The sequence below is a fragment of the Galeopterus variegatus genome, unplaced genomic scaffold (genome assembly GCF_000696425.1).
Source record: "Galeopterus variegatus unplaced genomic scaffold, G_variegatus-3.0.2 Scaffold5411, whole genome shotgun sequence".
NCBI lineage: Eukaryota > Metazoa > Chordata > Mammalia > Dermoptera > Cynocephalidae > Galeopterus > Galeopterus variegatus.
The window spans coordinates 225558-244261 of NW_007731522.1; the positions used below are offsets into that span (position 1 = coordinate 225558).

An 18704-nucleotide genomic window follows, 5' to 3' on the forward strand; every position below is an offset into this window, starting at 1 on the left:
CGGGCACAACACCGAGGGTTGCGATCCCGTTACCGGTCAGTAAAAAAAGACAAAAAGGGAAAAAAAAAAAAGAATAAGAATGTATTCATGTATTACTAATGAAAACCAAGAAAAATAAGGGAGGGGGGGAGCAGTAGAGATAGAGTGTACAAAGCACACTAAAAATGAATGGTCAAAGAGGCTGACAGAAACCTAGAGTGTTAAGTTGTGGAAGCTAAGGACAGCCCTTCAATGAGGAAGTGTTCAACTGATTAAAATGCTACAGAGTTTAATCAGATGAGGCCAGAAAAGAACCTATTGGTTTCAGCGACATGGGAGATCAATGGTTTGGAGAGAGCTGTTGGCAGTGGAAGCCAGAAAGGGGTTGGGTGAGCAGGGAATGGGTTAGAAAATAGAGCTTAGAGTGCAGACAATGAGAAGACTGACTATTATGGGAAGGAGACAGAATGACGGCTGAAGAGAAAAGTAATAGATGCTTTTTTAAAATACGTTTGTTAAAATATCATCAAGCACAATCAGCAAAACAATCATTATAGTGAAAATACAAATTTTTATAATAATCTGAATAATACCTGGAATTTATAGATTACAGAACTTTTCATACTGATTGTGGGTTAGAAAATAACTGTAAATTATTCTCTTCATTTTATGGGTGGTAAAACTTAAGCTGCAGAGAAATTTCTGTAAGAAAATTTAAAAGGAATTGATGTTCATCAAATAAATATCGTCATTGATTTTTTACAATGCACTGTGTTAAGGAAAAAAGTTTTTATGGTAATAGCCCCATGCTCAAAAGGTCTAAAATCTTAAGGCTACTACATGTGTTAATTTTCGGTACAAGCCCAATGGAAAATGTTTTATATTCCAGTTACATCCTCAAGACGCCAAATTCAGTCTTCTGGATTGGTGCGTTGAGGGCTGCACTAAGACTGAGACCCAGGACCAGTCTGGTGTCTGCTGGATCAATAATCCCATCATCCCACAGCCTGATAAAAAAACAAAAAATGAATTATTACAAATTTACCACCAAAACACTATTTATACACTCCATGCCCAAAAAATGCCAAGGAGGTTTTCTTCAGGTAGTATATGGATTTACTGATTAGCATCTGTACACTATAATCTCACAACAGAACCCATGTTTGAGGGGAGGAAGGGAGAGGGAAGGAAAAAAGAAAAATGACATGACTTTTGCCCCAGGCCACCACAGAACATCATATCGACCTTATGGCTTTAGGAACTACTTAATACAGGTTGAGCATCCCTAATCCGAAAATCCAAAATCCAAAATGCTCCAAAATCTGAAACGTTTTGAGTGTCAACATAATGTTGAAAAGAAATGCTCCAGTGAGCATTTCTTTCTGGATTTCTGGATTCAGGATGCTCAACCGGTAAGCATAATACCCAGGAAGTACAAGTATAATGCAAATATTCCAAAATCTGAAAAAATCTGAAACACTTCTGGTCCCAAGCATTTCGGATAAGGGATACTAAACCTGTACAAGAAATCTCAAAGTAATCCCTGGTTTTAAAATATTTTTACTTCAGGAAAAACTTTCCTGTTCCTTTTCTGCCCACACAAATGTACAAATCAAATGAGTATATTACTGTTATTAATATGGAGAGCCACATAAATCCGAGTAATAACCTCAAACTAGAGTCTTTACTGGAAAAGGTATATTCCCCAAAACTCTTAAGAAACTATAAAAAGTACTGAATAGGCTACAGTACATTTTATTAACAAAATAAATACTTCCAAATGTAGGTCTTTAGTTTTTGCTACAATAAGAAAGACAAGTAATAACTTTAAACTGATTTCAGAAGAAACTTTTAAGTATAAATTTCAGTTTGCTTTTCATTGACAACCCCAAATTAATACATAAAAATGAATGAGAAATATTACTTATTAAAGGCTATTAGTAGGCGGCACTTTTACTTTCTTTAAACAAACTGCCTTCAGGATCTGAACATAGGCATCAATTATTAAACCACCTTACATCAACACATACGAATCAAATCTTTGCTCATAAAACATTCATAATAGGGACCCTAATGTGTCAAGAGCCAATAAAAAGAAACCACTCTTGTAATCTGTACCCAGGTGAATTGATTACACTCCCTTCTGAGGCTTGCAGCAGAGTAACCCAGCAAGCAGGATGATGAAGGGGCCGCTTAATGATGTTTATTAGAAAGACTGCTCCAGGTAAGAGGTTCTAATCAAATGCCTGATGCAAGTTTGATCATAGAAACAATTGAGCAGAAGCAAGCTGGCACGCTGCATATGTAACATGTAAGGATTAAGAAAAACATTGGAGGTTCCAGTAACACATGACGACAGAGCTCCCTCCCTGAAAAGACAGATCTAGCAATGCTCAAGCCTAAGCAGACCAGGGAATTTTATTGTTAAGCTAAGATGTACTAAACCCAAGGAAGCACCATAAACTGGCTTGAAAAGAAAACTGCTGTCTCCAATGCCACCAACTGTTTGAATAGAAGTGTTAAATATCTACAAGTAAACAGAGAACTATTCTGTCTTTTAAAATTTATTTCCAAAGATAAGTCTATCTGCATCACTTGTTCTCTTGCCTTGAATGCAATCTATTAAAAAAATAATAATACTGTTAGTATGACAATAACAAAGGATGCAGTCTTTCTAAAGAGATGACTTATCTTAGCCAGGGCTGAAAAACAAGTCAACGGCTCCTACAAAATATGCTATTTTTCAAAGTTTAATATTTCAACTGTCCCTGTGCATTTCAGTCAAAATCCTATGTGAAAAAATTTATAGGTAAGCTTACAATATATATTTTATATTTTATCTTAGAACTTTTATATAGTCTTCTACTGTTTCTTTGCTTCTACTGGCTACAATATGTGTTTGTGTGATGGTAAAATAAGGAACATGTTTACTTCTCAAATCAAATATTTGACTAAGAACAAAATACTTTGTTCTTAATTAAATGAATCAATGACCCACCACAACAAAATATACCTGTAAATCTGTTTGTAAAAATATATTTAATATATTTCAATAAATTATATTTAATTTATTTTAATTATATCAAATAAATGCAATATATTTATACATTTAAATATATACCATATATAAAATATATTACATATACATTTATATAATAAATATATTAAATATACTATTTAAGTGAATATAATACATGTTTAATAAATTATATTTAATATAAAAATATATTTTAAAATATGTTTAGCAAGGAGAGAAACAGGCCTTTTAAAAATCCCAATGGTATTACTGGAATTCTCAAACTAATTATGCTCTTGAAAATGAGTATGTTTAGTCTCTGTACCCTCAGTGCTAGGAGTACTGCCTGCCACAAAAGATGCATTCATATGATTAAATGGATTCTAACTTTTTATTTTCTTTTCTCCCTCCTCTCCAGTTTGCCTTCACTAGTAAATGGCATAAATCACAGCATAACCTAATTTTAAATGACTCAATAGTTATTCTTTTTTCCATCTGCCCAAGGGATGAAAAGAAGACATGAAGCTTAGATTAGTCTTCAGAATGGAGAACACTAAAGTTGTTGAAAAAGATCTGAAAACACATGCCAGTAAGTCTCCCACTGGGACAGGTCGTGATAATTTATTACCTCATTAAGTGGTATAAGAAACAAACAGAGCCAACTGCAATGGTGTGTGAGGTAATTACTTGGCGCTGACATGTGGACCTTGGCTATGACTAATCGCCTTCCAAATGCATGAGGATACTTGTTAACAAGTGCCATTCAGTGTTCAATTTCATGCTTAAATGGGGTAAAAACAAAACAGTGAAAGAGAGGGGTATGACAGGAATCCATATTTTTAAGCAAAAATTAGAACTCCTCAAAGTGATACAATCAATATTATAACTCTTACTCCCAAATCCTAGCATGGCCCATTTTGGATGCAGGGCCCCTCCAGTCCCCAGACCCCTCAGCTAGGGGTGGATAAGGGCAGGGGGCAGAATCAGCCAGTGGTGGTGGTCTATAGTGCAGAAAAGCCTGGGAGGAGGGGTGGCATTTCACCAATAGGTATTCACATTATAAAGAGACAGAGTACAAAAGCAAGTGTGTCCAAACAGTATTTTCTGGTTCCTACGAAGGCTGAGGCATCCCAACTGCGCAGATCTCTGTAAAGCTGCTGCCCTAACTGCCAAGATGCACCCATCAGGGAGTTAGTTATTTTCTGGCTCCCACCTTGCACTGGAATAGTAAGGGTTTCCTTCCTCTTCGAACCTCTTAATGATGGGCTCTTTTAAAGCTGCCTCGTCAGCACTGGAAAACTAAAAGAAAAGGGACCATAAGTAAGTCAGCCAGCTTCAATGGAACTACTGATCCCACTTAGATAATCTCAAAAAGAGAGACAACAGATTTCATGAATAATAATGTTACAACTAATATTTGCATAAGTGACATACAGATTACAAGTGATGCCTTAGCATACATGGATCTCACCTGAGACATGAGTATCAAATTAGTGCACCATTGCACCTCTTTTATCAGAGACAACAACCTGAGGTCATTTAATGTAAGGTCAAAACCAAGGGTATCACCTATCACTGTATCCCAGCAGGGTACAAAAATGGATGTCAATCATACAATTTAACAAAAGGACTACATTACATTTAGCAACCCTAGTTAAGAAAGAAGGTAGAGTAGTATGAGATTTTAATTCAAAATAGCCTAAACCCCCAAAATTTTAAAGCTTAAAAGAGTAATATATCAACCACATCTTGAATAACCTCTTCATTCAATTTCCCAGGCAGCTGAGAGCTATTTTTCCCTAATTAAAAATTTAATGGCTTTCCCATCAGTATTATAAGGATTAAACAATAATTAATTCAGATGTAAAAATCTTTATGAGAACTTATTTGAAACCCTAAAACATATTTTCTACTTAAAAAAAATTCTGCACCAGAAACAAATGACTTATTTCAAATAAACCCTCAATCCTAACCTTCTTTTATGTAAATACTTTAATATAATTGTATAGGACCAGAATTTGGAGCGAGAACCACTAACATACTCTACTTCTCTTTCATATATAAAAATGAAGTAATTAAAATATCTGTATATCAAATTAATCAAAGAACAACTATTTAATAAGAAATCACCATGCTGGGTTTCATAGAGTTTAAGACACATCTTCAAAATATCAGGTAGAATTTCATATACCACCTCCCCCACCCTCTTACTGGGACACAAAACACAAAAACAAGCTTCCCTTTTGCTTTGATACCAGATGTTACTAAATGAATCTAAAACCTCAATTTAAGCCTGCAGAGTTCCTGCTGCTTGGAAAAGACAATGGGGGGGTTGAAGCATGAGTAGATGTATGCTTTATATTATCCTACTCTGCAAACTAGGTGGTAGACCAGATGATCCCTGAATGGAGAAAGCAGGGCCTCTCCTCTTCCATTTTATAAACCTTGCTGAGGTGACACAACAATGCAGCTTCAAGAACACACATCAATCATTTTAAGCCTTGGTACTCTCACAAAATAGTTAAAACTTCTAACAAATAAAATTAATGCAAAATTTCAAAAGAATCTCCGCAGCTTCAAGAACACACATCAATCATTTTAAGCCTTGGTGCTCTCACAAAATAGTTAAAACTTCTAACAAATAAAATTAATGCAAAATTTCAAAAGAATCTCTAACAGAAATACAAACAAAAGAATGCATTTTAAAAGCAGCCACTTGCTCATTAGCCTTTCATCACATTTCCACTGCCCTTTCCATTTTTCTTCATTACTTCTTTCACACTATAACAAAATAATGTTATTCAATTCTCATTAGATGACTGAGCCCTCCCACTCAAGGTATCCTTAACAATCTAAAAGTAAAACAGAAAAAACAAAATTCTGCTTTGTGTCAGTCAAAGAAGTAATAAAACAGATTTATTTAAATCTCACTGCTGCAAATGACTAAGAATCCAACATCGTTATGCCTCAGGCATTTCCAGGCAGTTTCCAAAATGTTTTCTTAGAAATTATGAAAAATTTATAAAGAAGGTACCCCCAGTTAAATGGCTTTTAAAAACAGAGACAGAAGGAGCTGGCCAGTTAGCTCAGTTGGTTAGAGCATGGTGCTCATAACACCAAGGTCCAGGATTAAATCCCTGTACTGGCCAACCGCCCCCAAAAAAATTAAAAAGGGATAGAGAAAATGTCTGGGTAAGCCTAAATTGCTGAAACCAACGTCCAGGTCAGCATCTTCTAAGTGAAGCCAGGCAGCGCATGTTGGAACCCCACACAGAGGGATCCTGGCATGCTGCTCCTTGGGTCCAAGTGTTCACTGTGAGAGGCAAACTGAGAGGGAGAAGAAACGGCACTTACCTGTTTTCCCTCCCGGGTTTTTTGGTCCTTTGCTATTGTGGCTAATACATTGGCTGCCTGATCTCCTCCCATCACTGAGATCCGAGCATTTGGCCACATGTAGAGAAATCTTGGGCTGGGGGGAAGGATGGCCAAATTAATTCAATACACAACACAGAGATTTTCAGAGACCCATTTGCCTTTTAAATTAGTGATTGATTCTAAATGCACATTACAATCATCTGAGGAGCATTAAAAAAATAAATAAATAACAATGCTTGTAGCCCACACCAGACCAAGCTCCAGAGGTGGGGCTAAGCATGGATGTAATTTTTAAGTTCTCCAGCTGATTCTGGGTATAAGAGTCTTATTTTCTGTGGTTATGTCCTGTTTTCCATTCCTGACATTGATTATATGTGCCTTGTCTTAATTTTTTTAGTTTTACCAGGGGATTATCACATTTAACCTTTTCAAATAAACCAACTTTAGGCTTTACAAAATCTTCTATTTTATGTCTGTTCTTTATTATGTCCTTTTTATTTTTCTTCTGTTTAATATGTAGCTGTTGTAACTTCTTGAGCTGGATACTCAGTGTACAGATTTTCAGCTTTTCTTCTTTTCCAGCATATACATTTAAGGCTATAAACTTTTCTCAAAACAAAACTTTAGGGGCCGAGCCTGTGGCGCACTTGGGAGAGTGCGGCGCTGGGAGCGCAGCAGCGCTCCCGCTGCAGGTTCGGATCCTATATAGGGATGACCGGTGCGCTCACAGCACTCACTGGCTGAGCGCGGTGCGGCCGGTCTCAAAAAGGACAAAAAAAAAGAAAAACTTTAGGTGCATCTCACAAGTCTTAATATGTAGTATTTTCATTAGCAGCACTTCAAATACTTCCTGATTCTCATTGTAGATTTCTTCCAAACAGTATCTTCAGCATTAAATTTATTTTTTTTTTTATTTTTTTTATTTTTTTTATTTTTTTTTGTCTTTTGTCTTTTTCCATGTCCGGCAACGGATCGCAACCCTCAGTGTTGCCCCCGTACCGGGCCGGGGACCGGCAACAGGATCGCAACCCTCCTTCCTCTCCAAACCTCTTAATGATGGGCTCTTTTAAAGCTGCTTCATCAGCACTGGAGAACTGTTTTTCTTACTGTGCTTTTTGGTCCTTTGCTATCGTGGCTAACATATTGGCTGCCTGCTCTCCCCCCATCACTGAGACACAAGCATTTGGTCACAGGTAGAGAAATCTTGGGCTATATGCTCCGTCATACATTCCATAGTTTCCTGCCCCATATGCTCCCCCAGTGATGACGGTTATCTAAGGCACTTTGGCACAGGCTACAGCAGCCACCATCTTGCCACTGTCCTTGGCAATTCCTTCAGCTTCATAGTCTCTACCAACCATAAATCCTGACAGAAAGAACAGAAACAGAGAGCCTCTGGGTGATGGGATTAAAGTACAGAGGTCAGTTCCACCAAGGCACTGGAAGGACATCTTGTCTTAAACTCTACTAAGTCTTTCACCCTAACAAAATATTTATATGTGAAATATACCCCCAAAAAAGTCTGCTTTAAAAGGAAAAATAAAATCTTCTGTATCACTTTTTAAATTCTCTTAAAATATTTCATCTGGACGCACACAGAGATCTCCCAACTACATAACGATGCAATCTGTCTTCAAGAAATTATCTCAAAAAAGCTTGATGGTGAAAGAATGTGAAGTGGGCAACTAAGAAAAAAGTACTGTGGCAAACCAAAATGTGAGGGCTTCGGTATTCACTGACCTGGTTTAAACATACAGATTGTTCCTTCTGAAGTACAGCTTTAAAACTTTCATGTAATAAACATTAATGTTTCATAGAGATGCTAACAGTCCCTGCCAGTGAGTCAATAGCAAGGTTGAAAAAAAAAGTTTTTTTCATTATATTAGGGGACCCTTCTACTTCGAGCCCCCAGCTCTGTTGGTGACTGCTCTGCAGCTTCACTGTGCCTTCCAGGACTTGGGCTCTTCTCTCTTCACCTTATAAACACCAAGTCAGACTTCATTTGTCTCCCTCCTCAACCCAGTCTCCAGTGAAGGCATTTCTTTCATCCACGTACCAAAGATTCACTTGCCACCATTCCTGCTTTGCAAATCTCCAGTATTTGTCATCCAGTTGAATTTAACCAATGCTTACAGAGCACCTGTACTTGCTGCAATTACCACGGGAATGACAGCCTTTGCCTTTACGGGGCACTGTCTGCTTCCTCTAGGTACCCTTCTCAGCCAGGCCCTCAGAGCAGCTCAGAAGCTCCTTTACCCAGCTCATCTTGACTCCCTGCAACATCCCCACCACAGCTATCTCAAATGTCAGCTCTCTTCAAGCTCACACCCCCAAGCCTCAGCCCCTACCCCCTGCTCCTCTATTCCCTGTAGAAGACCCTGCCTTCAACAGAAAAAGGAGGCCATCTCACTTGGTTTTCTCAAAACCTTCTCCTTCTCACCTTAAAAAACTGCATAATCTCTCTCTATTCTTATCTTTATGGAAGAAATTAGAGTTACTCAAAGACTGTCCCTGAGCCTTCTTCCCTTCTCTCCAGGGTGTTCTTATCTGTTCTCACGGCCTTAAATGCCATCTTCATGTTCTGATGATGCCTCTGTTTTCATCTCCAACCAAACCCTTCTGTGCTCAAAATTTATTCAACTGCTTATTATATATCTCCAAAAGGATATCTCACAAGTTCCTCAAATGCTTTGTTGCAAAACTAAACTCAGCTCTGCTCTCTGCCCCCAACACAGCCAAAACAAAACAAAACAAAAATGTAGGTATCTTCCAAGCACAGTGTTTAACTTACTGGTGATTAATAATCCATAAACCATTATTAGAAACAAGACCCCTGGACCAGTTAAGCTTCAGAATCCTTTTTATCTGCACTTTTACATGGGTTGCCACACAGGGCCCTCTCAGGCTGCCATTCAGACATAACTCCTCTCAAAACTCATCTAACCAAATATCTGCAACAGGATGAAGATGTTTTAGCACCAGCACTATTTAAAGCCCTGCTCACTGTCAAGAGCCCGGCTTCTCTCTCTCATGAAGGCTTGCCTGATCCCAACAACCTAATTAAGAGCCTCTCCTTCTCTGAACCTGAGGTAATCATGGATGACTTAGAAGACTGGGAGGAAAAAGGAAATTTTTCAGCTAACCAACACATCTGAGTGCTTCCGATATGCCAGGCACTGTGCAACACACAAAGAAGTATGTCAGAGAATTCTAGGAAAGAGAACTCTGGAAATACAAGACACCTTAAAAATCAGGGCTGGCTGTTTAGATCAGTCGGTTAGAGCATGATTCTAAACAACACCAAGGTACAGGGTTCGATTCCTGTACCAGCCAACCACCAAAAAAAAAAAAAAATTTTTTTTTTTCATCTGTCTTGTTAGGATCATCTATGGGACATAAAGTCCAGAGAGGGGACATAAAGTCCAGAGAGGTGACATAACTCACTTTGGTCACACCATTCTTTGGGGTCAAAACTCAAATCCCCAGACTTTGGTTCAGAATGTGCATGTACATTTTAAAAAGATGTTGCTTTGGGTAGAATTAGCAGCACAATAAAAGATAAAGAAAAGCGAGGAACATGCTTGAAATCCTTTAGGGGAAATAAAGTCCTGGAAAAGAGACAATGGATCAGACAGCTGGCTCTAGCAGTGATCAGACATGCTGCTGGCAGACTAGCCTGCTGCTTCCTGGACATGGGTGTGCACATGCAGGAGAAGAGGGAGGCCATTCCAATGAACGTGATGCACAGGACTCAGAAAATGCTTTATTCAGAAAATATGAATAACCTCAATATTTAACATTCATGAAGAAAAGTGCTGTAAAGCTACATGACTATGCCAATTGTCAGGTTACAGCAATAGCTATGCTAAAGCCAAAACGTTTCATCATTTTAGTTATACTAAGTTTCCATTATGTATTGTCAGGGCTAGGGCTCAGGCCCTTCAAACCCACTATACATACTGGGTCACCAGACCCCTCACATGCTAGGCTGGGTAATTGGGAAAGATCCCAGTAGCCACTGGCAGATGACATGAGCTCAGTCCTCAGCAATAGCAGCCGCAGCTTACAGCAGCAGTAACAGCAGAAGCAGCAGCTGTGTGGCCTTTCAGGGCATCCCGTGGGCACTAATGGCAACAGCCTCCAGCAGCAGTAGCAGCCTCCCAACGGTCGCCCTCCCCCCCGGGGGGCATCCTGGGGGCAAGGGGTCCTGGGAATCAGAGCCACTTAAGTCCATAACCCAGGACACCTGGGTGCACATGCACAATTACACTAGACAATAACCAAGGAATACCTGGGTGCACATGCATATTTATATCAAATGCTGAGCAAGATTCTGAACATCTGAAGGGCCCTGACCATTTTCCTTCACCTTCCCTACAAGCGTTAACCCTTAAAGAGACAAGAGAACAAGCATGTCCAATAGAACTTTCTGCTATGACAGAAGTGGTCTATATCTGCACTGCCCAATACATAGCCACATTGGTCAGTGCAGCTCTGGAATAAATGCAACCAAACTGATTAAGCTATTTTCTTACCAGTAATGTTTTGAAGGAACAGCAGAGGAATATTTCTTTGGCAGCATAACTGAACAAAGTGAGCACCCTATAAGCAAATAACATAAAAATTATTTTCAAAAGAGAACTAACAACTCTGTAATCATCATGCATCCTATGAACACCACAACTTGGGTCAAAGACAACAAAGAATACCCTTTGCTTGGCTAATCTGACCTGATATTAATAGTAATCATCATAGTCTAGTGTGAGACTGGGAGTTTGCACTGCACCTGTTTTACACAATCACCTGTGTAATCAAGGGCACATGGCTGTAAGACTGCTGTGTCAGGGATGAAGTCAATCACTAATATTCCAACAGCAGTGAGACTTAAGTAACAGAAAAGAAAGAACTGTTGTCAACAGAAGTGCTGGACTTTGCTAAAAGATAGCAAAGTTGCTAGTTCTCCACTTTAGAAAACATAGAATATAAACCCTTCTGGGATATCAAGGATGACATTTACATTTTGATGACCATCTGAAATTCTTAAATGCATCAAGATTATAGTAAAATAAATCTTTTTTTACCAATATGCCCCAAATAAATGGGATTTTAGATTAGATGAGTGCTAGAGAACTTCTAACCTTGAATTTAAGAAATTATTTAGTGATACAAAAATTTAACAATTCCTTCCCTATCTTCTAAAGATTTTGTAAGAAAACTCCTATAAACCATTTCCTTTATGTTTTATTCTATTTGCAGATCCCTTTAATTCTGCTGGAAATGCCTTGGCAGGTACAAGATTACAAAGTAATTACTCAACCTCACTATGACTAGGTTTACAAGAATGAGGAAATCACATAGACCTTCGGGGCTTATTTCAACAAATGAAATGTCAGACTGAGACCAAACGTAACTCCTCCAGGGTTTAATTGTGCCAAGCCAACAAATAAAACCAGATGAAGTTGTTTGGCCTCAGTCTGACATTTCATTTGTTGAAATAGTATATTATATATTCACTAGAAATCATTATTTCACGAATATTTAATATTTTAGGAAATACTACATATTATTTAATAAAAATAAGCAAAATTGCTATGTATATGGCAATATCAATTTAGTTTTATTTTTTAAAAAATGAATAGAAAAAACTAAAAAACTGTAATAACATATTACTAACAGTTATTTCTGGTATGACTATGGCGATTCTTATTTTCTATATTTTTACTTTATTGTTTTCTTTCTATAATCAAGTTGAGGAAACAATAATGAGTAGCAGAATATAGAAACTAATTTTATTGGTAAAATATTTCACCAGAGACAAATTCTTCCTCAGTTAGGGTTTGAAAGAGCTTAACCACCTGGTACCTGCATCAATAAGAGACCCTGTATCTTGTTATTTCAAGAGGAAAAACAAAATTAAACTTTTTTTCTTAAGAAAACATTTTATCAAAGAGGTACATGAATTACATTTATCCAAGTTTATCTGAGATAACAATGCATGAAATCAAATACTAAGCCAAAAGATATATAAGAATTCACTCTTTTAAAGCCAGAGCTCCAGTAACAAAGATCCACTATCTTCCCATTTCCAAAAAGTAACAATGGAATAAAGTTACACTGATAACGTGATAGAAGAGAACAGACAGATCATGTCTCAGAACCACCTGAATAGGATCTCTGAACCCCTCCAGTGCATGAAGCACTAAAACATTCTCAGAACAAGTATTCCCTGTCTCCTTAGAATATGTCCATGTCCTCTATAGCAATAATTCAAGTATTTTATAAGAATTCTCCTAAAACAAGTACACCTGGTTTTGTAATAGTGTTCCAGATAGTTCATCACATCACATTAATGTAAACCATCATAAAAACTGTTTCAAATATGAACAAACACGTGCATGTGTGCACACACAGTGTTCTGTCTGCTAAGGCATCTTGTTAAACATTTTAAAGGTCGTATGCAATAAATTTTAAATCATTACTTGACTTTCAAAGTTAATTATGTTAAATTAAAACAGAAAATCTTGAAATTTTTTTAACAGTACTTGCCTTTTTTGCAGATTCAGAAAAGAGAACTCCATTGTTTCCAATGATACCTATTGGGTATCCAAATATTCGAGCAAATCCTCAAAAGAAAATTTTTAAAAGATTTATGTTTTTCAGAGGGCTTTTAATCCACAAAGAGATGTCTTTATACATTATTTAATTTTAGATGAAAGTTTAAAATGTGAAGAGATTTTGTCTATGGCATAAAACAGCTCATGTCACAATTTTTTATTCCTAAGTAGTAGAGTCTGGGGGGTTTTTTCGCTTCTTAAAGGGTCATGTCACATGTGAAGTTATCCATTTGTCGCTGACAGGTTTTTGGTTAAATAATTGGCTTAGTGTGTTATCCATTCATTCATTTAACTATATCTGCATGCTGAGTATGTACCAGACCCTAGAGATACTCTAGAATATAACAAACCAAAGGTGTAGAACCCTTTAAAGGTCAATGTTCAGAGTTACCAGCTAGTGCTTAGCATGCGTGAAAATGCCTGGTAATGATAAGTTTTTTTTTTTTTTTGGTGGCTGGCCGGCAGGTAAGGGGGATCTGAACCTTTGACCTTGGTGTTATAGCACTGTGCTCTAATCAACTGAACTAACCAGCCAGCCCCGACAAGCTCTTAAAATAAAAAGGATAAACTCAGCAAAGACAATTTTAGAAAACAAAATTAAAAAAAAAAAAAATACACAAGGGCAGTCTAGCCTAGAGGTAACCCAAATATAAAGTAAGAAATCCAGGTAAGCTTAGCAGAACACATCACTCCACTTTCATTTTCTCTCTGCATGCATCTTTTTCTTTCTCCTTTCCAGTGTCTCAACATCACCTCCACCACCACTCCAACACCCACCCTCACACACATAAACACACAGAGGAAACAAGGGAGAAGAAAACAGAGGAATGGAGAAAAATTTTAAAAAACTGTTATTTTGTGAGGCAGATACTTTAGGTGATTACAGAGGAGGCTAATTATTTTGCAAACCTGAAGAACTTGACTAGAGTGACCTTCCCCAAGAGCGATTTCCAACAAGTCTCCTAACCATAAACAGGTGTCGAATACTTGGAGCCCGTGAATCAACACACAGCACTTGGTAAAACAGGTCACCGAAAGCACACTACAGGAATCCCTGCAACTAGACTCTGTCGCTGCAAGCTCCAGCTAGACAGGCTGTGGTGCCCGACAAAGCAGGTGCTCAAAAAAACCACTGAAGAAAAATTAATAAATAAGAGTGTTAACATATTAATAAGCCAGACCATTGTATTTTTAAAGATTTGTTTTTGTTCTTGACTCTGGCCTTGCCTTGATTTTTTTTTTTTTAATCATGTTATTTAATGAAACACTGATTTGATAGCCACCTAGATTTCTCTTTGTCTTCCAGGACTTAAAACCCCAGCCAAAAGCCTATGCTGCACATCCTAAATGGCACTGCCACTTACAGAAGCAATTCAGAGAGGAGTAAACTTCCAAAAGGAAGTTTACCTAGCAGTCCACTCTTAGTGCTGCCTCACCCCACAGAGAGATGGGATCTAGCCCGTGACTCACTAGTCAGAGGCTACCCCTGCAGATGTAAAACCATTAACTACTTAGACATTCAATCCATACTCGGCCCTGCCTGGGGATCTCCAGGCACAGACAGGACTTGCTGAGTAGGGCACATGCCCCACTGTACTAGAAACACCCATAGAGGAAGGCCTTTCTCCAACTGCCTGATCCATACCCGAGTTCTAAAACATCCAAGAAACTACTAGGACCTATACATGGCAAGTGCTGAGGCAGAAGGAAACTTTTAAGAACTTCCAGAGACACTCAGCAAAGTCTGTTCTCCCCTTTCACCTCCTCACCCTTTATGCCCACCTTCTCATCTCCTCCATTTTCACCCCCCATCCCATTCTCCTCTTCTCCTTCCCACTCTCCCCCCTTTGCCCCAGCCCTATTGGAATTCCAGTAGTCAAGAAGAGATGGAGAAAACTGGACGTGTCCCTGGTATTCTAGGGCACAAAGGTGCCACAAGTCTTTCAGCAAGTACAAGGGAAATACATAAAAGTAGATGACAAGGACAGCCCATCCATCTTTAGATAAAGCAGAAACAGCATTCACTTAAACTGAGGGTTACATCCCGAACTATTTGGTGACAAATCCTATCTATATATCAAACAAAAAGCTCTTAATCACTTAAACACCTAAAAACAAAAACATAAATTCCTCTCTCAGCATGAACCCTTCTCTTGCTCACAAATCAAACCAGGAGAAAGTGCTGTGACTCATCCTTAAGCCTCAATGTATATTCGCTATTTGGATTTCTGTAGTGAGTTTTTTTCCTGCTCAGATTAACTACTATATTTTCAAGCTTTTTATGAACAAGTAAAATTCACAAAATTTGTCCTGCCATTTTCCCAAGAGAGATTACTATGGGTTTCACATCTGTTTCAAATACTTTTCTTCAAAGGCCTACAAACTTAACACTTTAGATGAAAGAATTAACTTTTAAAAACATCCTTATTTTATTTTTCCAGACATGATACACTGTATTCTCAATCTGATATTTGCATGAATCAGAGGCTGTGAGGTTTAACTCACTCTATATCCCTCTGAAAAGTTAAACATCATTAAAAACTTACTAGTTGAATTGGAGACTAAAGAATAATGGAGACAGTGCTGAAATTTTCAAAATAATTGTAGTTACCCAGAGAAACAAAAAGAACTACAAATATTTTCTACTAGTTTTACTAAAGGAACCTTTTTATAATAAAGCTAATGTCACAAAGTCACAGATAAGGGCCTATACCGCACCATCTAACCACCATCATTTTAAACTCTCTGGATCTATGAAGACATTCAGCTACAAATGATCTTTATAAAACAGCTCCTTTTGAAAACTGATTCACACATTTGTAGTCCTCTAAATCACAAAGCTCATGCCAACTGTATCAAAGCCTTGAGACAAGAAATCACTAATTTTCAAAGCAGCAGAAAATGTTCATATTTTCAATTCTTTACCATTATACCTGTAACTAATGTGTCTCCATATAAAGCTTTGAACTCATTGAATCTGCTTCCATCCACGATTCTAGCAATGACCTAAGAGGAAAAATAACAATGTCCCTGAGAAATTATATTACAGAAGAATTTTTGCATTAAAGTTATATATAAGAAAAAAAATTCACAGTGAAGTTGTTACTTTCACAAAATTTCAACCAACACAGAAAGTCTCACTAGAATTTCACTTCACATGTATGGTTAAAGTCCTGAAGTCATTCTGAGCTGATATGACATTTCACTATAAAAACAACAGCACCGGGCCGGCCTGTGGCTCACTCGGTAGAGTGCGGTGCTGGTAACACCAAGGCCACGGGTTCGGATCCCATATAGGGATGACCGGTTGGCTCACAGGTTGAGCGTGGTGCTGACAACACCAAGTCAAGGTTTGAGATCCCCTTACCGGTCATCTTTTAAAAAAATTAAAAAATTAAAAAATTAAAAAAAAAAAAAAAAACAGCACCATGTTGCATACAAGAGAAGCAGAAGCGACTCCATGGGCTGGTTGCTAGACTTGGTGCTTCGGGGACTGTTCAAATGTATCAGTGGAGGTTCAGGGAGTCAATCAGAAAGCAGGGTATAGATAAGGCTCAGAGTCAGAAGACACAGGCTCCAATTTCAGGTATCACATATGATTTGTGTGTCCTCGAATAAGTCACTTAAGTCCTCTGAGTCACTATTTTCACTTCTGGAAAGATCGGACAAAGCTATAAAGATATGATGAAATTGTAGCAAAGGGATCTAAGAAAATAATGCTGAGATAAAGGACCAGCTCTGACTTCCAGCTCTTCCACTGAGAAACTAGAGTCATAGGTTGGTTATCTAAAATCCTCTAAGCGTCAGATTCCTCATCTGTTACAAGCACATAAAGTAATAAATTAACAAATTAATAAAGATGATCTTTAAAAAGTGCTAACTAAAGCACTGGTTTTCACTAAAAGGTAGCTGTTATTATTATTAAGCCCTCAATAAAGTTTCATTCACTCTGAATCTGATCTACATGAAGGATCCACCACATATTTATTGTTAATCTAAAAGAAGTAGAAATCACTAAAGTGTTCATCCTTGGGGCTCATCATTATACACCAGGACTATTTCAAAGAGTTCTATACATAAAGTACATTCCAAACTTCTTCAGAAACTATTTCAGATGACACTCATTATTCTTCTATACAGTTTGCGTTTCCCTTTTTCTGTTTACCACATGAGTCAAAGCCTTCTTCTGTACAAAGCAAAGGCTGAAAAATGAGTGAATGCTTCCCAACATCTTTCTTTCCATAAAACAAAAGCTTACTTTGATATGTGATATTTTGAAAATCTGATATTAAGATCATTCCCTAATTTTAAAATATTCCGTCAGCATAGACACTGAACAAAAGACTACATGCTTTATGCAAACAAGCAAAATTGTCAATCTAGATTACAGAGGACTATGTCAACAATGTGTAACCACAGCAACATCTTCACCTGTAATCAAGTCTAATCTTTGCTAATGTCATATTGATCTAAAAGGGTATGTTTTTTCCTCCAACTTACTGACATTTCATCCATTTCCCAAAATAAGAACACAGAAAAGAAATAGTTGAAAATTACAAAGTTGCCCTATGTCATTGCTAATGTCCACAGGAATATGGAGTCCTATTATGAACAAAGCACACTTTGTCATGGTACAATGAAAACTTTTCCATCATTAAGAGGATTCCCCCCCTCCCCCCACCTTTTAGCACTTACTGTGTACCAATGATACGTACAGTATGGAAAGATATCTTTTCCATATATATTCCCTTTCCTTACTGAGATCCACATCAATCCCTAGGCATCCTAACAAACTTTAGCTTTGAAAATGGAACACACACACAAAGAGACTGACAGCTGGTTTACAGCTCACTGTTCCACTTTTACATACCTCTCGGACATCAAAGTTCCTCTTAAGGTTAGCACCAACTATTCCATACAACTCATCGGCAGGAAATAAAGGATCTTCAGAAGGTTCAATGGTAACCTGCAGAAATATAGAACAATCATATTAACCTGTTTAAAAGCATGCTTTCAAGGTGACATAAGCCAAAATGCAATAAAAGATATAAGAACATAGGCTACTCACATCCAGTTTCTTCTGATAATTTAGACTCCTCACAACCTTCCTAGTTAAGTGAAGGGCATGATGGTCATCCAAAGCATAGTGGTCAGTTACTCCAGACTTTCTACAGAGTAAAGCACACTAAAATAATCAGAACGAGGAAAAGGAAAATAATGAAGTATCTTAAACCCCAAACATCTTTTTCTTATGAGGATGACAGCACTTTTACTTCCAAAACAGTTTAATAAATGTCATTTTATTGGATCCTCATAATGGCCCTGGCAAAACAGTACTGTGCTTGTTTTACAAGCAGGAACGCCTGAGGTACACATAAGTACTTCACCCTGGGACCATGAGTAGCAGCACAGGAACCCACGCCTTCTATTTTTCAACCTTGACCTTCTTCTGCTAGATTACGGGCCTTGGTAAGGAGGGCTTCTGGGAAGTGCTCGTCCGTGCACCTCCAACAGAACTGTGTATGATGAAGTCCGACTGCAGATGGCGCTCATTCATGACGCAGCTGGCAACAGCACCAAGTGTATGTACCTGAGCTTCTCATGAAGATGTCAACTGCGGTCTCTCATTTCTGAGAGACTGCTGAGCCCCCTCCTTACAAAATTATACCTGAGAGTAGGCCGTCACAGGTAACAGATAAAAAGGCTTGAATATACTGTTC

The 18704-nt window shown here is 37.9% G+C and overlaps 1 protein-coding gene across 1 annotated transcript in view; it reads right to left on the minus strand.

Annotated features, from left to right (window-relative positions):
* Positions 1–79: 79 nt before the first annotated feature.
* Positions 80–18704, minus strand: part of MCCC2 (methylcrotonoyl-CoA carboxylase 2 (beta)) — a 36659-nt gene continuing 18034 nt past the window's right edge. Inside the window, 9 exon segments of the mRNA XM_008589398.1 lie at positions 80–986; positions 4209–4294; positions 6350–6458; positions 7562–7736; positions 10906–10972; positions 12917–12993; positions 15918–15990; positions 17855–17950; positions 18053–18152. Coding sequence (XP_008587620.1) covers positions 869–986; positions 4209–4294; positions 6350–6458; positions 7562–7736; positions 10906–10972; positions 12917–12993; positions 15918–15990; positions 17855–17950; positions 18053–18152 — 901 coding nt within the window. The 3' untranslated portion in view covers positions 80–868.